Genomic DNA, 19062 nt, shown 5'->3' with positions numbered 1-19062 from the left:
ATGTAGTTATTTAGAAAGCTAAAGTAAATGATATGTTCTCTAAGGATTTAACCGTTTCAAGGTCGTTTGCTCGTTTTCTTAGCGGATGGAATGTCGCGGCTTATTTTTTAATATTGTAAAATAGATTTCCAGGTCCTTAGCTACTAAATACCACAATAAATTTGGGGTCGATTTATGTTCTATTTGGTTAGAGAGTTTTTTTTGTCAGTTAACTTTTTTAGTTAACTATTTTGATTTTGATTATGACTGCTGTGGAATGGAAGCCTGGTTATCCATACTACACGTTCTTACCTAGCTTGGAACTCTCCCAATTCTTCTTAACTGAAATCGTATTGTTGTTTCAAATTTCTAGAAGAAAAATAAAGACATTATTATTATTATTAAAGGATGAAATTATTTGTGGAAGCGAAATAAAAAGCGGTATTGCGATTAACATTTTCCTTTTATTCTGACCTCAGGTCATATCCAACTCTGACTCACGTGGGGTGACTAAACCACACCTCGAATATAAATTGCTTGTGTTAATACATACAAGCAATTATCGTTCATATTGTGTTGGAATACATACGTTAATAGAATAACAACAGCGTAATAAAATACCTGTAGAATTGGTCACAGGATCGTGTTTTAACGTTAGCTACGTGATTATGAAAGTCAACTTGTTTTGGTATATTCTGTCGTGACCTATTTTGTACGTCATAAGCTATATGGAGATTTTTTGCCTGGTTTAATATGGATGTACCATGGTACATAACCAACAACGAAACTCACGAACACCTTGAAATGAGAACTATCAAAGAGGAAATCCGGCAGCTAAATATAAAGAGCGGTTAAGCTGTCACCCGAACGAAGTTTGCTCACCAACTCACCATTACATGTGAGTCGACTAAAACCTCACCATATTCTAGAGCTAGAAGACCGGCAGTAGTTCTAGACAGAAGATGAGTAGATGCTTCCAATGGGAAGTCAAATTTGCTCATTGCCTTAGGGCTATTGCAAATACCCGCAGAAAAAAAATGGATGTATTGTTTTAAGCTAAATGTTAAGCAGTGTTGGCCTAGTGGCTTCAACGTCCTTGGGTAGAATGCCTGGTGCACCCCGAGGGCCCATCTTAAGGGCGTGTGAAGGGACGAGGTGTTTTTAGTGGGTGGTCTCTCGCTAAGCCTCTGATTAGCAGAGGGCTTTGAGTGTAGACCCAGCACCACAGTTGCCGCGTCAAGCTCGACATCCATTGCGCAGGCCTGCGTAAGCGCATTTTCTCCTCATTTAAAAAGTGGCTTCATTGTGTGACTTATATCATTGAGATCATAGGTTTGTGCACAGCTATGCACCAATGGAGTTTCGATAAACGCATTTAACACTCGCTCATACGGTGAAGATAATGGTGATGGAACCGGCCTGCGTTAGACACAAAAAGTTGATGGCGTATGTCAAGCACAGAAAGAAAGCTGAGTGTTTGTAGCATCTTATTGAACTACAAACAAGTAATATTAACAAATCTAAATATATAAACACAGTCTTCTTAGTTACTAATATATAACTCAAGATCTTAAATTAAACTCAGGATAATGTATTTCTATGTATTTCTGTAATAAATAAATAAAAAAAAAGATCGGCTGGATGCTACTTATCTCTTTTTTTGGTGGATCCTTCTCCGATTCGAATAGTAGAATAAGTAATAAAATATCGGATAAGTTATCGAATAAATAAATAAATTAATAATTTTACGAATGCAAATACCATGTGGTGCCATCTGTTGACAAAATTACGCACCATTTTACGTCGAATTCGTGTCAGTTCAAGAAATTCCGGCCTTGAAGTGAATGAGGAGATGCATAACCAGACTTTGATCTTAATCGAAGACATGTGTTATCTCATAAAAATGTTGTATATCTGAAAGTGCAGTATGGTAATATTGGCGCTAGAGAGAAAAGGCCTAATTTGTAAAACTGCCATTTGCCATTGTATTAATGTTCTTACCTTAATGAAATCCTAAATTAAGTATAACTAAAGATAACACTATATTATTAGGCTGTTAGGCGGAACGAAGTTAGCCGGGTCAGCTAGTAGTACATAAATGATTTTAATAAAATTAGTAACGTGAAACATTAGGGAATTACTTTTTGTACCCATTTTACATAATTGTATTCAGTATTTTATCTTAGATTAAATATTTGGATTTATTTTAAAACCAGGTACCAGTGTATGAAAGTTTTTAAAACGCCTCTAAAGTAACTATTATTGGTTAGAATTACCAGCGAAATGAGGGAGCAGCTATCGGTTGTCAACGGAACATAGACTGAAAAATGAAAATGAAAATGAAAAAATATTTATTCAATCACTTACAATGATAACAACATGTGGCTGGAGCCTCCATTTAAGTATGTATAATATACTTGTGTTTGGAGTATCCGCTCTTCCTAGGTACACTTAATTAGGTATGTAAGTTTAGACAAAAGGGAATAATATTACAAAAACAAAACAATATTTATACAAGTTAAAAGATGCATCGTGTATGAGTGATAAATTGAGGGGTGTTCGTTGTATTCAGTTAAGTGTATGTTGATGTGTGAGAGTGTAAGTGTGTGTGAGTGAGTGTGTATGAGGTATGTGTGTATATGTCTGTATCATATGTTTGAGTGTGTGTGTTCTTTTAGAGTGTAAGATAAAAGTAGACTTTAGAATAGTAATTCTTAGATAGTAGATTCAACTTCTTCATAGGTTTGAGTTTTTAACCAACAATTTATAGTTATTTTACATTTATATTTATTCATATTATATAGATTTAATTCCTTGTTTAATTTATTATATAAGTTAGCAGACTGGTAGCAGTACTGTCTATGAGCATATTTAGTTTTAAAAGTTGGTAAAGGTGCCACATTATGCCTTCTACGTCTGTTCAAAATACTAGGATCATATCCAATATGTCGATGGGTTCTAAGAGTAGTTTGCAGTACATACAACTTGCGTACTGACAGAAGATCGCTAACCGCATATAACATTTCCGTAGGGAATCTGTATGGCTTAAAATGGATAACTTTGAGTAGTGACCTTTGTGCTCTCTCCAGTTCCAGGAATTTTGTTTTAATGGCACCACCCCAGGCCGGAATGCAGTATATTAATATTGACTGCGCAAGAGCAGTATAAATTTGTTTTAGGAGGGCCGAGTCAGCTACGTGTCTTAGATTTTTAAATAACCATATGAGTTTTCTTACTCTAGCCATAACTAGCTCTATATGATCGCGCCATGATAGGCGTTGGTCTACCATAGTACCCAGGTATCTTACGCAGTTTTGCCGCTTAATAAAATCGCATGAGCATATTATAGAATGAGGTGAGCCACAAGTATGTATTTGAATAGCAAACGTCGGAGGTGGTTGAGAGGAGTTATAATTGGAGAAGCATACATAGTTAGTTTTAGAGGTATTGAGGGTCAAAAGGTTATCGCTGAGCCACTTAGCTATTCTTGCAAGGCCCTTTTGGGAATTATTTTTAACAGCCTCCCAGGTGTCAGCTACAAAAACGACAGCAGTGTCGTCAGCATAAGTGAACATTGTTCCCTCTTCTATATCCATGTTACATAAATTATTAATATATACAAGGAATAGAGTGGGCCCCAATACACTTCCTTGCGGAACTCCGAAGGTGATTTCACATTGTTCACTTTGGTGTTTTCCTATTTTTACACTCTGTTTTCGATTGCATAAATAGTCTTTGAATAATTTCAAGGGAATTCCTCTTATGCCTATTTTCTCCAACTTGTCGATAAGGTCTGTAATTGATACTGAGTCAAATGCCTTTTTCATATCCAAAAACACTGCAGCACATTTTTTGTTTTTATCCACAGCATTAGTAATAAGCGATGTGAGATCCAACACGGCATCTTCTGTCGATAAATCCCGTCTAAAGCCATATTGACTTGGGGAGAGGATATTAAATGTATTAAGGTAGTTCATTAAACGTTTATTAATTATTTTCTCCAGTATTTTGGCAATAGGTGGTAAAACAGAAATAGGCCTGTAATTGCTTATATCCGTTTTATCATCTCCTTTGTACACTGGGGTAACTACAGCGATTTTCAGTGCATCTGGAAAGACACCTTGAGCAAAGCATAGATTGATCAAATGAACAATAATAGGGACAATTATATCAGCAGTTAGCTTTAAGAATTGGGTAGGAATGCCATCCCAGCCTGGAGCACTATTTGATTTTAACCCCATCAGGACATTAAGAACCTCATCATTGTCAGTATCTCTTAATACAAATGAAGTTAAGTGAGGATAATTCGAAGTAGTTTTGTCAGAACAATTGTATGCGGGTTGTTGTGCAAGGATACCTTCTGCTAGTGATTTGCCAACTTGGGTAAAATATTGATTACAATGATCTATAGACTCTTGTGCTGTTTCTTTACAGTGGAGCAGTTCGTAATTGTCGCTTTTATTTTTATTCCGATTTGTAATATTGTTGACAGTTTGCCATAATTTTTTTGAGTTGTTTTTATTTAGAATTAGTTGCTGTTTATTATAATTTCTTTTTAGGTTTCTGATTAATTTATTACAATAATTTCGATATCTACGGTAAGTTATTTTTAAAATTTCATTATCAGGGTCTAATTTTAGCTTTTTCTGCATGTTATTCCTATTTCTGACACATCGTAGAATGCCCAAAGTCATCCATGGCTTAACTACACGATATTTGCATGTAATGATCTTAGTGACTGTATGTAAATCTAAGGTTTGTCTTATTTTACTTAGTAAGAGCTCTATAATCATGTTGGGGTTGTTTAATGAAGTTAAGTCAGCCACCAATGTGCTATCTCTTAGAGTAGCTATCGCCTTATCGTAATCAATGAATGTTTTTGTCTTAGTGGAAGCACCTGACTTTGGTATATTGGAGAGCCTTAAGAATATGGTGGAGTGATCAGTGACAGAAGTATTTATTACATTTATATTTGCGGAATGTTTATTTTTGTCTAGTCTCAGCATAAAGTGATCCAGACAATTACCATACCGTGTAGGTAGTACATGGCCAGGTAGCAAGCCGTGCATAGCCAGCATGTTTAAATAGTAAAGCCGGTTATTACGCTCCTGCTGCGGAGCATCATTTCTGTCAATCAGGTTAATGTTAATATCCCCGGTTATAATTAAATTAATACAATTTTTCAAAGATGTTAAATGTCGGTCTAATGAGTCCGTGAAGGGCTCGGAATTAGTATGTGAAGGGGACCGGTATATTCCTAGCACGGTAACTCCACAAAATAAAATTTGGAGGCAGGATGCATGTGTTAGAATAATTTCTTTGACATTGACACTGTGTTTTCTAGAAACATAGATAACAACACCATCACATTGGTTTATATGGTTTGTAGTCGAATAAGAAGTGTAGTTCTCCATTTGGGGTATTGGTTTATCACTATCTATTCTACATTCAGTTAAAATTATCAAATCTGCTTCAAAATTAAGCTGGGCAAGGGTGAGTTGGAAATCATCTAACTTGCTGTATACCGACACAATATTCTGAGAAATTATTTTTAAATCATTTTTATGAAATTTAGGGGATTGGTTACATATGTCATGAACATCACATAAGCTAGAATTAGCCACCTCACTATTGTCAATTTCTGTTATCAATGAGATTACGTTATCCATAATTGGATGGAATTTTAAATAAACCATTCATTTTATTAGCTTGTTGGTTATGAAGTGTGTTAAATAGTCTACTTATTATGAAAGTATCGCGTACTGATAATGTGTGAATATGTTTGGAGAAGGTGTGTGTGTAGTAGTGTAGGGCCGAATCCAAGCCTTTGTTAATAAAGTATTTATGTGTCTTGGTAGTAGTAATGAGTAATGTGTGTACAATCGGGAACAAAATTTGATAAAAGAATAACATAAGATATTTTACTATGTAGTTAAAAAGATGTGGTTTGGGTGTTATTGGGGCAATATGTAAAACTAGTATGAAATAACATAATATGGTAAAACAAAAATATAAAATGGGCCGAGCAAGCAAAGACAGAGAGAGATAACAAGGTTCAAGAATTAAGTCTAGTCATTGCTCTCCTAGTAGTTTTTGGACGATTGCTTCATTATTTATAGTGATAATGGGTGAATTTTCAGATTTTCTGACGTAGACACGGCCATAGGAAGTCCAGCAAAACTTATAAGATTTTGATCTCATTAGATCTCTAGCAAGGAAGTACAGCCGAGCCCTGGAGGCGGTCAGCTGTTCTGCTACGTAGACAGGGATATTTTCTTGACCTTGTGATTTTAATCCTAGGTGTTTAGCTCGTAATTTATCCTTGTTCTTCAAGTTGTATGTTTTACAGGCCTGTAGAAACTTCATTTTTAATAAGGTAGTGCTTAATTCAACTATTATAGGGGAACTAGCATTTCCCTCCCTCTTAAATCTAATCCTGTAAATATCATTAATGTCTTTTTCACTCAACTGACAGTTGACTGATTTAGCCAACTCTAAGGTCATAATTATAAGGTCTTCTTTTGTTTCCTTATCAGCCTTGGGTGCATTTTTTATTTCAATGTTATTCTTCAATCTATCTCTTTTTAAGTCTTCTAGCTGTCCCTCCAAAATAGAAATATGTTCCTTGTCCTTTTTCCTTTCTATTTCGAGAAGTTCTAACTTCTTTTTAAGTTCTACATTCTGTTCAGCGAGGAAGGACATAGTTGTCTGGATATTTGTGTTTGTCTTACTTATTTCGGTAAGAGTGGATTCAAGCTTTTTGGAGCCACTTTCTTGCGATTTAAACATTGTTAAAATGAGTGTTTTTATCTCTTCTCTAAAAACGTCAAATCGGTCCACATTCGTATCATCTTCTCTTCTTCTCTTGTTTCTCAAGGCCACATAGTTGGGAGGAGTGATTTGTTCCATTTCCATACCAATTTGATCAATGGCAGATTCAGATAGTGACTTATCTCCAATAGGATTCATCCTTTATTATAATGAGTTTAACAGTTGTCTATTCGATAGTACAAGCAGATGTTTGCAAAAAATGTGAATGCACTAAACAATGGAATGTCCGATAAGAAGTTCCCGATGGCTCAAGGTAAATAGGCCAATAGATAATTAGTGGGCGTGGCCACAGTCACCTGTTGCAATCAGCGCGGGCGCAGGACGCAGGTAGTGGTGGTAAGCGGGGCACGAGTGTGACGCTGGTAGGGATGTGGGCGTGGCGTAAATTCACAGCTTTAGGGGATTCGATAAGATTAATATTGAGTGGGATCAATACCTTCGATAGTGGGGTGATCGGGCGCAGTACCAGGAGCGCACGTAGTAATTAGATGGTTGCTTGACTACACTACACTTTGTTTATGTTCTCCTAGTAGACAGTTATATTTATTTTTCGATTTGAATTTATTAAAATTAAAATACAAATAAAAATAAAGCACTCAGCACGTCTACACCTTATGGCGATCCGGGGGGAGAGGATAGACTATAGAGATTGATCCATGATAACATCCGCCGGAACACGGAAGGGAACAAAGTGTCACGGAAACAATGCACAGCACTAATTACAAGTTGTTCGTAGCGGAAGAGATTTGTGGCATATTTCCCTTTAAATAAGATTTTATATTTTGTATTTTACCCAGTCACTCGTAAACGTATTTTACCCAGTCACTCGTAAACGTATTTTATCACGTCATGAGTGACAACAATAATTTTAATAATTATTGGATTTTTATAGAAATCTGATGTTTATATAATCTGTCTCACTCTTCTTCTTTAGTCCCGCTCTTCATTTTTGAAGGTCGTTAGTGGCGCTGATCAATTTCACTATCCCTTGTCTTCGGCCTCTGAGTCTGGGTGATGGTAAGACTTGTAAGAACCCTTACTTGATCGAATAGGCTGGTCACGAAAAGTTTTTTTTTAATTTTCTGGACCTCTGAGTCTTACATGTTCAAAAAAACTCAGGTACCTACCGTTGATAACAGAGCTGTAACCATTTTAGTATGAACACGTTTGTTTCCTTAGCTGTCCAGGAAATCCCAAGCATCCGCCTCTAATTCCAGAGCATCTATTCCTCCTTTCAGATGTTCGTATACTCGTATTCAGCGCCGTAAAGGAAAATAAAATACCAGAGTCTCAACCATTTTCTTCTTTTGTTTTTAAGATTTTTGTTTTAAATGTAATAGGAGGCAAACGGGCAGGAGGCTCATCTGATGTTAAGTGATATCGCCCATGGACACTCACACTGCCAGAAGGCTCGCAAGTGCGTTGCCGGCCTTTCAAGAATTGGTACGCTCTTTTCTTGAAGGACCCTAAGTCGAATTGGTTTGGAAATACTTCAGTGGGCAGCTGGTTCCACATAGTGGTGGTGCCCGGCAAAAAGCCCGGCGCTTTGTCATTGCGTCTTTTAAAATCTCCCTTGCAAATAGTTCTTTTAAGGATGAAATATTATTAAATTATAAAATCTTTAAATTTTTCTAACTTTATGAAAGGCCACGGACTGATTGAGTTTAAGTTTTGAAAGAAATTTCCGATTTCTATTGTTCTTGAATGAAAGGACCGCCCGCATCGACTCGCATCTAAAGGGAGGCCAATAGTCTTCATGAAAACTTGATCTATTATTTTTTATTGAATTATTCTTTGAAAGCTATTGAGACATTATTACATTTTATACAAATAGAAGCATTTTTTTAGTTGGTTGAGGGTTTTGAAATAAAACGTTACATATAAACCTGTAAAGTTTAAGAGTGGCCTTTTCTCTCTTTAATGTATGTAAATAATATATACAATATACATAGTAATGCTTTTGGGATAATTATAGCCATATACAGGGTGACCAAAAAGTCGTGGATCAAACGCAACTAGCAGATACAAACAACTCTGCAGGGGTTGAGCTTAAGGACCTCCCGTAGAACTATTTTTTGCAGCTGATGATTCAATTTTGTTTGAGTATCAATATCAGTAACAAATCTAGACTACGTCGTGCTTAAGCAACCTCTTAATCCATAATCTACCCGGAAAATAACCAATGGTCGTTGTTTCAACAGTAGCATTGTTTGGACGAATTATCGTTCTCACACAATGCTATTTCAATAGCGTAATCTGATATTTATGTAGTATCAGCAGAATCGGTTATGTAACCTGCAACGAATATTCCTTAAACCTGTGTTGCGTACAAGTGAAGGTATGCATTGTGTTGTAAGGCCTATATTACTATAATATATAATTTAACATAGCAGAGCAGTGTTGGCCTAGTGGCTTCAGCGTGTGACTCTCATCGGTCGGAGGTTCGATCCCCGGCTGTGCACCAATGGACTCTCTATGTGCGCATTTAACATTAGCTCGAACGGTGAAGGAAAACAACGTGAGGAAACCGGCATGCATTTGACCCAAATAGTCGACGTTCGTCAGGCACAGAAGGCTGATCATCTACTTGACTATTAGATTGGCAAGTGATCAACAGACACAGAAATCTGCGGCCTTAAAAGGTTGTAGCGCCACCTATTTATTTTAAATTTAACATAACATCTACAGTATAATACATTTTATGCACGAAATAATTACGTGGAATATTTATTTTTTGTGTATTTTAAAGAGAAAGGAGCGCAATACAGAGAATAACAGTATAGTCGAAGTGAATGTAATTAAAATTTTGAAACATGTATCATGTTAATGATTAAAGTGTTTTTGCTGTCTATACACATTCCGGTAGCCGCTCTCAAGTGGTGTTGACTTCGCTAAATGAATGTGGTTTGTGGACGTATTCAGGAGTGTCCAAAGTTTTGCATAAGTTACAAAGTGTTTGGGAGATTTCACATCAAAGTTAATGTGTTAAGTTGAAGTTTTAAACCGAGTTCGAAGTAATTGATGGAAGCCACAATCGATTTCAGTTAATGCCGGGAATTCGTTAAGCTCAACATTTTCTCGTGTGGGAAACAAAAGATAAGCCGCTCGATTTATCAGAGATCCTGAATTTGGGATCGAGGGAAAGAATCAGCAGTTTAATAATGTGTACGTAAGCTTTTTATATGATATATTTGTCAAAATCTCTTTTTAACGTGACAATTAATGTAGGTTTGTGTGGATACATTTCAATTAAATGCCTTAGAATGTAAACCTGAACTTTATTTGTATTTAGACTAATACTAAATAATTTATCAGGTCGGTAGTTTTGCTTTTGTAGAAGGTTTTTTAGGATGAGATTAAATTCGTTTTTAGGGACAAGGTTTTCTGCATATTTCGGTGGTATTTAAGAGTTGTATTACATACTTACTATGTCTATTAAGAGAGAGAACTACTATATCATCCGCCAAATGGTGGACATACTTTGAATATTATATATTACTTGTTCAATCCTAAAACTCCTTCCTATCTCTAAAACTCACCTCCCGACCCCATTGGCTTAGCTCCTTCTCTACCTTTAAATCTCTATTGTACAAACATTACCTGTCCACATCGTATCCCTAACTTGCTTACTAACTGATGTGAAACTGATCTAAAATTATCGTGAATCATGTGCACTTTTTTTGATCTTTTTTTAATATCTGATCACAGTTTACGTAAGTTTTAATTGATCTGTTTTGTTTCATTAGTTTTGTCTTATATATTTTTGCACTTGCTTATATTATTTATTTTCTTCTCACAAAGGTTGCCTGGAAGAGACCGCTCTAAAGCGATAAGCCAGTTGCCCTCCTTTTAATGTAATTATGTCAATTCTATTATATTTCTGTGAGACGCAGTATGCGTTCTGTACCGCTCTAACGCGTATGCCGCACCAATATTACGTCATCGTGTGTTAGGTTTATTTTCGTTACGAAATTTCTTGATTCGGTCGCCGCGCTAAAATATATGAAATCTTAATATATATAAATCTCGTGTCACAATGTTTGTCCTCAATGGACTCCTAAACTACCGAACCGATATCAATCAAATTTGCACACCGTGTGTAGTTTGATCCAACTTAAAAGATAGGGTTTACTTACTTACTTAAAAGTTTAAATCTCAAATTATAGTCGCAATATTATTTTATTGCAAATATTTGTTTATTGTTTGATACAATTCTAACAGATGGCGCTGTGTTAAAAGTACCATCGTTTCACATAAGGTCTCCTACAGTTTCCCTTGAATAGTTTACTTCTATGTAATATAATAAAAACCTTAGCCACAGCAACGCTTGGCCGGTGTGCTAGTAGCTTAATAAAACATTACCTATAGTGAATTTCTCGAACTTTCCAGGCTTCGCGTGTTAAAAAGTGAATTATCTTAAAATATGAACTCATAAATTATCTTCCAAGTACGCCAGCAGATGGCCACCGTTTTCGGCAACGTGTGCAGCTATATGCATAATGAATGGTGTAATTTACTGCACGCTGAAGGCCGTGTTAAATTGTCTAGGTAATTGGATGTGAACAAAAGTGTATCCGGCGAGTGGCCTTAGCAACTGAATTGTCTTTAAATTTGTAAGATTTATATTCCCTTTTGTGACGAGCCATTAGTGCTTTATTGTTGATTCTTAAGTATGTCGTAACTTTTTTTAAGATTTAGTTACAAACAATCGAGGCTTCTGATGTATTGAAAAATGTTTTCAGAAGACGTTTCTCAATTACTGAATAAAATTAAAATAATTACACTTTTAACTAGCTGACCCGGTAAAAATATTATTTGTAGGAAATTTTATTTAGTTCAATAAAAATAACTATCTACTATAATAAGAAATAGGTGTTGATCGTAGAGGGGTGACAATTAAGGGTTGTTTGTATTTTTGTATGCTGTATCATGAAAAAATTAAAACAAAAACATTTGTCTAAAAAATAAAAATGTAGCGGTCGCCGCACGGCGATCTGCAGTTTCCATACTAAATTCATATTCGCAATACACGGACCGCTCGAGCAGTTTCTGAACAAACCGCAAGTTGCAGTCGGTCTTGACTGCAATATGCGGTCCGTCTATGGCCCTATTTAGGGGGATGAAAAATAGATGTCGCCGATTCTCAGACTTACCTACTGAATATGCATAACAAAATTCATAAGAATCGGTTGAGCCGTTTCGGAGGATTACGGGAACGAACATTGTGACACGAGAATTTTTATATATTAGATGTAGCAGAAAATCAAAATAAATGACACAGGTTGACAAATTTTATGCTGATTGAAAAAAAAACTTTTGTAGTTGTAAGAGAAATTATAGGAAGATAATTAGAATAAAATGATCATTTTATATACTATTAGTATAAAGAATGACAGTTTATTTGTTTGAACGAGTTTAAATAAGTAGGTACCTACTACTGTTTGGGATTGCAAAAAATATTTTTGTATTAGGTACACTACGACGATGTAACGCAGGCAAACCAGCACAGCTTGTATTCAAATAAAACTGCTTTAAGGACTGTAGAAAAATATACACGTGGTTACCCTGGGACTACCTTCAAATTGACGGATTTGTAATACACTTTTGAAATTACATTAATAATTAACTTGATAATTAACCTTTCTAAAACCAATTGTGATCTTATAAGATTATAATAAACCCGAGATAAGAGCCAAGGCTCAAGATAAACACGGCACAGTGTGTTTGAAAATTATGCATAAACCGCCTAATCCCCGCACAATCAACGCTCATCTCACTTGACTTACTCTAGCAGTCGATTAAAGTTCCCTTCCGTTCTTGAAGTGATTTCGTGTTGTCCTCTTTTTTAGAAAGATATTGCTTTTATTGACCCCTGTGTATGTGGTTTGATTGGAAGTTGGAATCACCGTAGTATTCATCCGCATTAATTTGGTGACAGGAAGTCTTCCATTGCCCACTTTATAAGACATTTTCTATTGCGAACTGTGGAGTCGACTCCTGGTGGGGATCTTCCCCGGTAGATACGACCCCCAATTCTTTAAAAAGTGTCTCCAAGGCTCGTTTATCCCGCTATCCTATTAAAAAAACATACACGTAAAACAGTACTTGCGGGAAAATAGCTATATTTATTAATACAACAAATTAATTACCCCTTTTTTATATAGTGATAACTTACGGACTTTCGAACGACTCCAAAAAAAGGATTCATCTATATATATAAAAATGAAACCCGTTTTCCGTTGTCACGGCATAACATGAAAACGGCCTGACCGATTTGTCTGATTTTTTTAAATAATATTCCTTGAAGTACGAGGATGGTTCTTACGGAGAAAAAAATTAAAAAAAATTGAGTGAAAAAGTCTAAAAACAACACTTTTCTATATTCCCATACAAAATATTCGTAATAATACTTAAAAGTCAATTTGAACTTTAATACCATAACATAAAGTTCAAGTGTTAGTGGAGGGGTTCCGGGAAGGTAATTTTTTATTTGTTGTCTTATCAACTTTTTTTTATCCTAATAATATTACTTATTCTGCTATACTTCCCGAATAGCAGAATAAGTATTTAAAAAAAAATAATCGACTGTTAGGCGGTACGATGTTCGCCAGGCCAGCTAGTACTTATTAATAATACTTATAGTGTAAAATATTAACAAGAATTAAAAATGTTTTATTGCTATAGTTGGGAACCCTACAATAACCATTCGGGCGGGTTATGCAAATTCGGGATAGTTCTCGCAGTCACTTAGTTATCGTGGTACATCGATTTACTTTGCCTTAATTGTCTTCTATAATATTTATTAGTTACTAACTGTCTAAAATGAAATTGATGAAGTTATGAACAGGCCGGACACTTTAGCAACCACGACTTTCTTCTACCAGCCCGTCTCTTGTCACGAATTTGGCCCATCTGAGACAAAATCTGTCCGAGATATGCGACTCTGTATGTTAAGTCTGCATAAACTTTTGTGTCATCCCGGTAATACCACATCTTAAAAGCTTCGAGGCGCATTCTTGTGTCTTCTTTTATACGACCCTTTTTCGCACTCCTCTACTGCTTCATTTAAGAATAAGTTAAAACTCTTATTATCTTAAGCTTTGTGTCGTCCTTGTTTTTTTGTTTTTGTAGCTGCTAGTTTAGTGTCAAATTTTGCTGTCATGTTTTGTCTTGTCTTACTTTGTATTGTATTTTTTATTAGTGAAACTTTTTTCAAGGATATGTCCAATATGTCTATTTATTTTATGTTTACATTTATTTTTATTTTTTCTATATAGTGATGTATCTGTTTAGTTTCCAATAAATAAATAAATACTCCATGCCTCCCAGCCATATAGTGCTGCAGATGTAAAAACTAACATCATCAACCAAATAAATAACCCCTGCACTAAAATATGGGATGAATGTTTCAGCTGAAATTCGTATAAGTAAATTAATTAACGTATCAAAACGAAAGCCTGCGAGCAAATCGAAATGGAAATTGAAGCAATCAATTTGTCATCCGACGAACATTTTTGTATCGTAATTCGTTTTATTGAGTACGTATGGTTTAAGTGGTGGTAGTGTTTATAAAGTGTTATGAACGTGAAGTAAAGAGGTTATAATTTGATTTGAAATAAAACTATTGAACAGATTTTAATATTTGCATTTCAGTTGATAATATTAGGTAATAGATATTTTAATATATACAGGGAATTGGAATGAAATGAAGATTACGTGTAGAGTCAACAGTCTTAAATATATGGTGGGATGATTATAAGAGAGATCTCTTATAGCACATAATATATATAATATGATAAATATGGACCTGTGGTAATTAAAAACATTAGGTACATATTTGGGCACATTACATTTAGGGTTATATACCATGCAATTGAAACATATCTTAAAAGTTTGCTTTAAAATCCCCAACTAATAGAGATCTTACGAAGAAAAAAATCCTAATATAATATTAATAATTTTCATTAAGTATCAAGAATTTATGATAGAGAAACCCATCCTGAATTGACTTGAAACGTTTATAATGGACTCGGTTGAATAGCCAAACCTGTACTTAATGTCCTGTCCCTCGTAAAGGCCTACTGGAAGTGGGTATTAATTAAATTTTGGCGTTCTAAGTGCCCTTTCCCTGTTCTGTCCTGTAGTAATTATGTATTAGAACCTTTAATTACCAGTTAACGTTTGTTAATGATATTTCAATGTAAATGACGCGATGATATATTTGAAAATTAAAGCCTTAATTCCTACTCTATAGCTTATATAGCTATTGATTTTTTTATCAAATCAGTTTTCTAATAAAGAAAAGAGACAAGACATGCTTTAGCTGTTTGAAGCTTAAATCCTTTTTTTTGGGGTCTACCCACAAAATATTTTTTTTTTGTAACATAACTGTTTGATTCATGATATTGTTTAAGATGATTTTTATATATAGTAATTTCTCTTGTTACAGCAACAAAAGACGAGTCGGAAGGCGAAGACAAATGCAGAGATCGACCGTTTGGCGGTAGCGGCGCGCGTGGCAAACTACCCTACAATGGATACTCGGAAGAATGCCTAGACCGATTAGAACCAAACGGAAATATACCTAATGATAAGGATTCACATTATGGTAAGTAATTATAACTGAAAGAAATTAAAGAAAAAAACATTATTACAATAAAAATAATGTATCGTTAAAAAAGAAAGTGGGCTAGGATTCCCTGTGTCGTGGGCAGCTCGTCTCTTCCTTTTGACATATTAACTACATAACACTTACAATTTTATATTTAAACTACTGCTGCACAAGAAGAATAGTTACCATTTCAGCATAGGACAGCTTGAGAAGATGTTGCTTATTGTATAAAGTTGGAATCTATAGTAAATATATATTTTTTAAGAAAGTGGTTAAAAATGGGCCTCTGAAAGAGATTGGGCGGAAGCGTTGGGCGAATGAGCGTCTTTTGGGTAGCTTATAGATAGGTTTGCGTTGTATGTAACTACAACAGGGAATGACTAGAACATATTTCTTCGTGTAAATCGTTAATAATAATTTAACGTATATAAGTGATCAGCTATATGAACTGACACACATGACTGACTGTATATGGGTACTATGAGGTTGCGTGCAATACATGTCGCTTTTCTATGTCTATCACGACCTTCGGGTTGGGAGACACAAGCGTAGCTATTAGAGGTACCCGGTGTTCATTTTTCATTTTCATTTTAACATGCACGCCGGCCTTATTATTAATTTAAATCTTGTTTATGTTATTTATTAGTAATCTTACAGCTAACATACATATTATAAAACAAATCACTTAGACAATATACAAAGCCAAAACAGATTACATAGATAAACAATATATATGAAACAGAAAGTACATAAAAAGACAAAAATAATTTAAAAAATGAAAGAAAACTGAAATTTAACATTAAGCAAACGACAAATAATTCTTAATATTTCAAATTACTGCTTAACCAAAATCAGATCCCGCCTCTTCATATACTTTCTCACATCTTGGGAGAGGTGGAAAATATCAATATTCTCATAATTAGTGTCATAGTTAAATAAAACCCGAAACATTGGCGAATTATAAAGGTAATTCGTGTTCGTACGAGGCACATGGAACAATTGTATCTTGTCGTATGCGGATAAGAGATTACTAATGACAGTAAATAGCCTATCTATCCGCCCATTAAGAATATCGTACAAAAAAATAATAAGTCTTGCTGACTTCGACGAATTTTCTTATGTTTTTGTGCGGCTTTGAATAAATAAAACATATACAAATGATAGAGAAGCTGCTTGTTTTTTGTTTAAGTGTAAACGATAACTTATGTAAAATAAATATGATTAGTGAATATCCCTTATATGTAAAGATTGATAGGAAAAACTTTTTGGACCTTTTTATAGATAAAAGGGTTCCTAAATGTGTGTTCGAAAAGTATTCAAAAAGTAATCAAACACATTGCAAGCGGCCTGCTACGTTTGCAAAGGCTCGTAACTCGAATTCTTTTCGGAAAAGCAAAAAACTTTTACCAAATACATCTGTAAAAATCAACTGTACAGTAGTTGTGTGATGTCGGATACGTAAAATATTATAATCCAAAAACCCGAAGAATAATCCGAAAACCTTTACAGTTTGAACGAGTTTTAGAATTGTTAGTACATATATGTATTTGAGGTTTCAATTCAATTCAAGTTGTATTTCAAGTTGTTAGTTATATTATAAGTTAGTTAATTCAGGTTAGTTTATATTATTAACTGTGTCATCGGTCTAGTGGTTGGTGTTTGGCTGCAGATTTTACGGTCTACAGTAATACTCCAGTCTAGTACAAAGGGCAAACGGCAGCAGGAGGCTCATCTGATGTTGAGTAATACCGTCGCCCATGAATACTCTCAATGTCAGAGGACTCGCTAGTTTGTTGCCGGACTTTTAATAATTCGTATACGCTGGATATATGTCCCATTGAGCTATCATAGCCAAGTGATAGTAATAGCAATGGCTAGTTTTAATAGAAATTAGCTGCCGAGGCCCTTATTTATAAAAATCATTATTATCATTTATTCATATAGGTAACTAAACGTACACTTGTAACAGTCAGTGAAGAATTCTAAATTTACGTTTACTGTCAGTTCTCAAATCAAGGACGAGAAGAACAACACACTCTTTAAAATCGCCAAGATATTTTTGTTGTTTTTAAAATTTTTGTTCACCTGCGACAATTACTATATTAGTTATATTTAAAATAACAAATGATTTAGTTGATACATGTAGATAAATGTCTTCGAATGCAAACTGTAGACGCAAGACGCGATCGTAAAGTATTAAGCCCAGTAGCACTTTCGCGAACAATTTAACGCCCCGTCGAAGCAAATTAATTGCCAATTACTTCCACCATTACAATTGTTCGTATTATCGAAAAACTCTTGAATGTTATCGTTATGTATCGCCCATTTATTACTTGTATTTCCTTTTGATACATTTAGGGTGAATGGTGTACGTGTTTTGAATAACGTTGCAATTTTAGAGGAGTTTTTATTACTGTACATAATAAACAGAGTTTTTTTATAAAACTAGATGCTTAGACCAAATTAAATGAATGATGAGATAGCGTAAAAGCTTCTCTTAATTAGATTAGAGATTAAATGTGTCATGTATCATATGTTAAGTGCCTAAATAAGTAAATACAAGTCACCATGTAACGTCAATAGCAATGTCAATTGTCAAACAAATATCTTTTGTAACTGTTTTTATTTGATTTTGCGTAATGTTCGTGCTCTGATCTTATCTTACGTTAGGTAGAGCTTATGTTACATGGTGACATCGTTTAGAACTACCGGTTATTACAAGCGCCGGGTTTTTTTTTGCAAAGTACCTACTAGAGAACGGATTTTTTTTTGGAATATGTTCAGGGGTGTCCCCTGAATGTAAATCCAAGTTGGCGTCATGACTTAAGGTTCGCTTCAGCCGCCGCCAGAGGTCTAGCTAGAGTTGGTACTTTTCTTTACAGACCCTAATTCATACTTGCAATGCTTTAAAAAGAATGGGACATACACACACACTTATATTTGTACTTTTACACCGCTATCAACGAATTTCAACTTGAAAATTTAAACAACACAATTTACGGACACAAAACCACTACTGTGGCCTAACCTTGGTAAACAAACTTCCAAGAAAGTGATTATAGGGAATCAGGTTTTTAAACACCCACGAAAACCTACAATCACAGAACTAATTGAAAAACACTGACTGACTGCAGAGAAAATTGAAAAGAACTTAATCGTTATTTCCATGAAAGCGAATATTAAGAGGTTTTAAAGCACGAAAATCAATCGCCAAACAAAACAAAGAATTGCTTGTTACATTCCTCGTAGTGTTTGTTTTTAAAAACGATAGAATCAATGTTTCTTACTTTGTTTGTTCTAAAAAGAACCTTAAGTGAATATGGTGAAATGTTTTAACAAAGCAACAACCACAGTATTACAATAGAAAAAAAAAACTAGCTTAATAATGAAAAACAAAACAAAGTTTAAAAAAAAACCTAAATCATTTTTACTATTATCAGAAGTTAAGGTAGCAGAAAGTTCGAGCTTTTCTTTTTTTAATTATTTAAATATCTACAAGTGATTTATATTTTTAAAGTCAATAGGGAAAACTGAAAAAAAAAAAATTCTAACAATTCCCGAACACAGTAAATCCAGATGGGAACGACAAGTGTTTGTAGCCCGAACGTCACAAAAGGTTTAAACTGGATAAACTCGGTTGT

General features: G+C 34.7%; 1 protein-coding gene across 3 annotated transcripts in view; it reads left to right on the top strand.

Annotated features, from left to right (window-relative positions):
• The window catches only part of LOC125057045 (cyclin-dependent kinase 14), a 99452-nt gene that overhangs the window by 60742 nt on the left and 19648 nt on the right, over positions 1–19062 (top strand). For all 3 annotated transcript variants that reach the window (XM_047660472.1, XM_047660474.1, XM_047660473.1), the window contains exon 3: positions 15260–15418. In XM_047660472.1, the coding sequence (XP_047516428.1) occupies positions 15260–15418 (159 nt within the window). The remainder of the gene's footprint in view (positions 1–15259; positions 15419–19062) is intronic.

Source organism: Pieris napi, chromosome 16, assembly GCF_905475465.1.
Source record: "Pieris napi chromosome 16, ilPieNapi1.2, whole genome shotgun sequence".
In the NCBI taxonomy this organism is placed as follows: domain Eukaryota; kingdom Metazoa; phylum Arthropoda; class Insecta; order Lepidoptera; family Pieridae; genus Pieris; species Pieris napi.
Note: the sequence above shows the minus strand (reverse complement) of the source record. Positions and strands in the feature narration are given on the sequence as shown.